Raw genomic sequence first — 6,424 nt, forward strand, 5'->3', positions numbered from 1 at the left:
TCATTCATTTTTTTATGACATTAAACTCTTCAACCCATAGCATATGGATAACACAGTTAAAGACCTATAATTTTCTTTGTGTTTCTCTACGCCAGTGTATTGTCCCACTCCTCGAACATGAAAAGAGGGATAACTAGGAAGTGAACTACTAAAAAGGAGGCACAAAGCTAAATAGACAGCAGAAATAGCTATTATTAATAAAAATTGCAGGTTATTATAGCACCAAAGGAACAATAAAATGAGATGTTGAGATTTCCATCATCTCACCTGGGCTACAAACATTGATTTCATCCCCAGTTTTTGAATGAAAGCATTTGCTATATCTGGAGTGGGTGATCTCGAGGCAATAGCAACATTCACTCCCTTGTCCTTGAAGGCATGTAAGATGCCTTTGGCCTGAGGATACATATATGGCTGTTCATTTTTGGAGCGGCATTCACTGAAAGAATCAAAGCAAACACAAATGGTATTATGAGTAAACTAAGAGTCCAAGACCAAGTTTCAGCAAAATAATAAGCTCTCTTTTTCTTTGGACAGATAATAAGGGTGTTGAGATATAGAAGCAGTGACCTACAGTTGTAGCAAGCATGTTAACTTGGAAACCAAATGAAAGGCTTCCGTACAAGAAAAATAGAATTCAATCAATTCATACATCCTTGGCTTTAGAAAATTATGACATAGTATGCTGGATGCTAGTTTCCTAAAATAGAGAGCGGAAAAGTAGGACATAACCTCTACTTAGTATTTAACTCAACCAAAATGCAAAGCGTATCTATAAAATCCAAAACCCTCCCCTCTCCCGCCAAAGGGCCGGATGTAGAGTGTAAGGTATGGGTTCATCAGAACTAGGGGCGGAGCTACCTTTGCTCCAGGGTTCATCCAAAACCCCCTTCGACAGAAAATTATATTGTTTTTATACTATATTTACATGGTTTAAAATATTATTTATGATATATCGTAAATATTGAACTCCCTTCGATTAATTTGTATATTTATTTCTGAACCCCTCAAAGAAAATTTTGGTTCTGCCACTGTGCAGAACCCAGTAGCTTTGGTTGGACATCCTGTCTATGTGCTAAGAATTTCACCAAATAAGTATACATACACTCCAGCCGTTTCAATTTTTGGTCCCATTCTGACTTGGCATGGAGTTTTAAAAAAAAAAACTTTTTGAATCTTTTAGAAGTGTTGAACACCTTAGTCGTAGCTCCGTCTCTGTCTTAAACATGCCACAAAAAGAAAGTAAGACAAAACAAAATTGAAACAAATGGAGTATCTGATTTGATTACGTAAGCAGTTGGCCAAATAAGCTTGTATTATATATTCATGACCCGCATAAAGTTCAAAACTCAATGGTGCTACCAGAATAAGAAATCAATTACAACATCTCCAATAGAAAACTAGCTAGGTTGATCGGCGGAATGAATTACTCTGAAAATGAAAGGAGAGTCAAAATTGGGGATGGAGGAAGATCGCCAAATTGGGGAAACAGATTAAAAGATAATAATAATAATAATATAATAGGATTAAAGGAAGAGTACCAATAAAATGGCCAGAGAGTGTAATCGAGATCGAAGACGACGAGACGAGGAAGCACTTGGAACATTCCCATTATCTCCATTGCTTCATTCTTCACTTTTTCGTCTCCCATCTCTCCCGCGTCCACGCTTTCCCTAACGCCAACAATCCCTATTTTATTATCTGCCACTATTGCATATATATATATATATAAAAGTCAATATGTGTTTATTCAACTTTTTCTATTTTACTATATATAAATATGGTTATCTATTGATGAGTATTTTTATTTTATATTTTTTGCTTTTTGAATATTTTGTGCTTCGCCTGTAGATTTTTCATTCGAAAGTTCCTCGAATAAGGAGTTTTTTCATGATAAATTTTGTATTACAGTCTTGTTGCTGTGACAAGAACCTGATTCATAGTTTGAATGGTTGGTACTAGTCCTTTTCATATAGAAATGGCAAGTTCGTAAAAAAAATTGTTGAGACTTTTAATTTAAAATAAAGAGTGCCATATAATTGGACATTTGAAAGAAGAAGAGGCATAGCAGTGTTTGGAGATAGATTTCCAAATATTTTTAGATCAAGATTTGAGTGAAGTCTCACCATAATTTATTTAAAAAAATATTTGACTTTTAAAAAAATATATGATTTATACTCATAAGTTCTAAAAACTACTAAAATTATTCATCACTTTGTAATATTATTTTATAATGAACATGTTCCATTAAAAAAATTAAACTCATAAATTGTAAGTTTCAATCTTCATATAAACAATTTCAAACATAAATGTAAAAGCTACCGAAGTTTTCCGAACTCATAAGGGAGCATTCTGTTTTTCTATTTACATTACTTTTAACAAGTGTTATACAACAATATTATTCCATACTTGGATTAAATTCCAAAATTTATTAATGGGTGTTGGTTGACAAATAGATATTAGTTGGGAATAATAGATGGTGGAGTATTTTATAAAATATAAAAGTTTGAGATAAAGTTTAAATTTTCAAAAGTTCCCAAATAATTAAATTTGGCCGCAAAACTAATTTTTTCTAGTATTTAAAAATTTAAATTATTTGACAAAAATATTTATCAAATAATGACAAATCATATGGTCAAATAGTTTTTGCCAAATTTTCCCCTAGATATTATTTGGGATATCTATGGCCAAACGGGTCCATCAAAAAGCAAGTTCGACAGACATCTCTACTCTTTGTTTGGAGACAACAAAACTTGGAATTTTGCAAAACTCTGAAAAAGCACCTAAACGCCTATTACAATCTGAAATAGAAACCTGAAGCATTTCCACCATTTTACTTATTGTAAACTGGTTGCACTTGCATTACATACCAATACCATCTAAGAAGGTCAGCTCAACAGGAAAATAACCGGTTTAGGAAAGAGGTATATGTAACTGTAAAAATTTTGTAATACATAGAATTCAATCTAAAATAGGTTGCAATGCATGTTAAACACACCAACATCAATGTTCATCTGAGCTCTCCTTTCCAAGCTTTCTCCTCAATTTCGCCAGTTGTTTGCCGTAGTCACAAACACAGTTCTATTTCTCAAGCCCTCTCCTGTACCAGCAAAGCTTCAAGCTCTTCTCTGCGACGCTCCAATTCCTGGAATTATAATTATAAATGTATTCGGGAATAGTGAGTTGGAGATAAACAGATGAGTCAATGTCATCCATTATGGAAATAGGAGCAGGTCAAGAAACAACTAGTCAATTCTAAAATGTAATGTCTGTCTAAGTCCCCACATTCTATGCTACTTTTCTTTGCTCGAAAGATCAGAATTGCAATGACAACCAGCCATCAAAGAATGAGATACACGCATATCGGCAACAGTAAAAAAAAATAAAAATAGCCAAACTGTTTAACGTGAACAAATTTGAGTTTTTAAAGTCTTGTCGTTTAAGTTATGCCTTGCTGGTCCTCATACCAATTATTGAGAGGTACTCTTGCAAGACACAGCTTGTGAATTGAAATTTAAGGGCAGAGCTATGGCCCAATTATAGTTGCTAGTCATATCACATCAGGTGATATTTGCAAAATTCGCTACAAGTATATACCATTTCTTGAATTTTTTACAACAGTAAACATCTGAACCAAATCCACTTTCATCCAGTTGCAAGCTTAATCTAGATATGGACACGACAAGAAGGTTCATGATTACTCATTTACCAGTTTCAAAAAGAAGGTTCATGACTACTCTGTTTCTCTATCCACCTTTTCTCTTCTCATATTGTCTCTAATGGCTAGTATTGTTAGGGTTTTAAGGGCTGAAAAGTTTGGAAGGTTGGATGATAGATACTGTTTGCAGAAAAGATGAGGGGAAGCAGCAGAAAACCAAAGGACCAGAGAAAATGGGGAAAAAGGAACAAATCTAGAGTGAGACCCATGTAAGGCCGGGAGAAGCATCACATGTCTAACTCTCCCTCCAGTGTTCAATTCAAGGTTTGATTCCAAATGACAAGAGATGTAACATGATATCACAGATTACCTGCAGATCGTTAATTGCTTGCTCCCTGGAGTTTTCTTTTGCCAGACGAGCACGTTTGATAAATCCAAAGCACAACAGTCCCTACAAGAAACATAAGTAAAGAAAAACAGTGAAAATCTATTGTATGATATAGTACCCGAAAAAGGCTCAACATGATGGATCCTAATAGCATGTGTGCAGTCAGAAGCAAGCCCTCATGCTTAAATACAAGATAATTGAAGTTTAAAGAATGGCACAGAATGCAGGCATTCAAACAACAGACTGTAATCTTTAACAGCACACTCTATATGATGGAAACCTAGTAAACACACTTTAAGATGTACATGGTCATGCAAACAAATGATTAAGATCATCTAGCAGACTATTAATAAGCATAGCTTCCGATAGCCTAATTGACAGGTGCCACTGCTTCCATTCTTGTAAGGAATTCTCACCGCCTCTATGGGAGATGGGTGGGCACCAAGAGAAGCCAGGCAGCACATCATACTCTTAGGGAACGATAACCATACAAACTAGGAAAGTACCAAAACACACTCCAAAACAGTCCACAAATCACAAGGATCTGAGGACCAAATGGAGACCACTCTCAGATTCAACAAACCACAACAAGAATACAAGATATAAGGGCGTGTTTCACATCAAATCAACCACCACAAACTAAGTGAACAACAACAAGATGATGAACAACAACAACATGATAACACAACCCACAGACTACAAGGTTACAAGACACAAACACTACACAAGAATGCAAGAAATGGAAAGATAGGTAGTGTGACATACATTATTTCATGAACTAAGAACCTAAGTGTGTTTCAAACACAAAGTCCCTTAATACTATGATAATAGGAACACCTACACTCTTCGGTGGACACAAGAGGGACCTCAATCCTTCAACCACCCAACGTTCCAAGAAAGAGAACAACACAAGTGAATCCACACTTGTTGTTCACCTAGTTTCGGCCAAGCCTCCAAAGGGAGAGAGCACTTGTCTTTCTATTGTGTATTACAAGATTCAATATTCAAAAAAACTAATGAATAAAACCCAAAAATGTTCCTTATATAGCTTATTACAAAATATAAGTTAAAATGACCAAAAGGCCCCTTAAAGAATGGGCGCCCATCAAGTGTAAGTCATGGGCTGATTTTGGTGTGTTTTAAGCCCTTCCTTATACTTCACTTGCACACACCAAGTCTCGGGTCCAACACACACTCTCATAAGTCCTATCAGGGAATGTGTCATGCCAACTACAAGCTAAAACAGTATGGACCCTGACAGACAAGTGATTGCCATGCAACCTGATGACTTCCTGAACTTACTGATATAATGTAAATTGCACCACACGCAAGAAGAAAGTAGCTAGCTATGTCCCGGAGAAGGATGAGGTCATTCCTTTCCCCATATTCTTCAGGGTAAGCTCTGGTCATCACTGCAACACTAGAACAAACCAGAAAATGGAGAATGTGAGTTCCACCCTAAAACCCAAGTACTATGTTAAGTATGATCGCAACAAGATCAGAAGGGAAAAATCTTGCTTACAAGATCTGTAGCATGCCCCTTCCGGCTGAATACTCCAATACCTACACAAAGTCATTGAAATTTGGCATCAATACTATTAGCCTTTTATTAATCGTCAAATGTATCGGGTCAAAATGTGCAAGTGACTAAAGCACATGATACTAATACTACATACCACATAGAAGGATATTATTATCAAAGTTCAGCGCCTAAAAACAAATGGAACTTTTCCAGTGGTGCTACGAGAAGCAAAACTGCTGGAACATTAAAATAATTAAGCTATATCTGGATTTATTAACTTTTTTTTTTTTTTGAAACTGGTAACTTATCTGGATTTAGTAACTTTACTGCAAGACAATAAAGGTTACTGCTGTAATCGATGATGAAGAGAATAGAGGGGATGACAAAAATGGCATAATACAAGTGACTGGATGCTAATGAGGATGAGTATGAGCATAAAGGGCAGAAATTGAAAGGCAGGAAAACACATCTTTTGCTGCAGCAGACAAACAATTGCATCTTAACTAACTGCTAATTGCGGGTCAACCAAGGATATTTTTGACATGGTTAGTACATCCTAGTGCTCCTTATTTTGTATTCCATGTTTTCCCTAAATATTAATATTGTTCAAAAATCTATATAAATGAATGAAAGTATGGCATGACATTTCCAACATTATATAGCCCAAAAGGCCAAACTTGCTTCAGCCTTAAAATTTCGAATCTCTAACTGATACATGGTGTTTACAATTCTTAGCTATCTTTTCCCCGTGTTAGATAAACTACAACTGGCATTCTTGCTTAATAAATCCCAGTCAAACCATAAACTCAACTTTACCCCAAGAACATGTAATCAATCTAAGGCTCCATTTGTTTTT

At 35.6% G+C, this 6,424-nt stretch overlaps 2 protein-coding genes across 2 annotated transcripts in view; both read right to left on the reverse strand.

Annotated features, from left to right (window-relative positions):
- Positions 1–1,976, reverse strand: part of LOC107840099 (magnesium-dependent phosphatase 1) — a 6,459-nt gene extending 4,483 nt beyond the window's left edge. Inside the window, exons 1-2 of the mRNA XM_016683828.2 lie at positions 1,542–1,976; positions 268–439 (exon numbers count right to left, since the gene is read on the reverse strand). Of these exons, the coding sequence (XP_016539314.1) occupies positions 268–439; positions 1,542–1,651 (282 nt within the window). The 5' untranslated portion in view covers positions 1,652–1,976. The remainder of the gene's footprint in view (positions 1–267; positions 440–1,541) is intronic.
- An 831-nt stretch (positions 1,977–2,807) lies between these two features.
- Positions 2,808–5,609, reverse strand: LOC107840101 (the record flags this gene model as incomplete). The annotated part of the gene is given in 4 exon segments (XM_047394955.1): positions 2,808–3,145; positions 4,029–4,109; positions 5,349–5,466; positions 5,569–5,609. Coding segments are annotated over 4 exon segments (297 nt in total), but the record flags the coding sequence as incomplete, so codon positions are not given.
- Positions 5,610–6,424: the final 815 nt, after the last annotated feature.

Source organism: Capsicum annuum, chromosome 8 (assembly GCF_002878395.1).
Source record: "Capsicum annuum cultivar UCD-10X-F1 chromosome 8, UCD10Xv1.1, whole genome shotgun sequence".
Taxonomy (NCBI): Eukaryota; Viridiplantae; Streptophyta; class Magnoliopsida; order Solanales; family Solanaceae; genus Capsicum; species Capsicum annuum.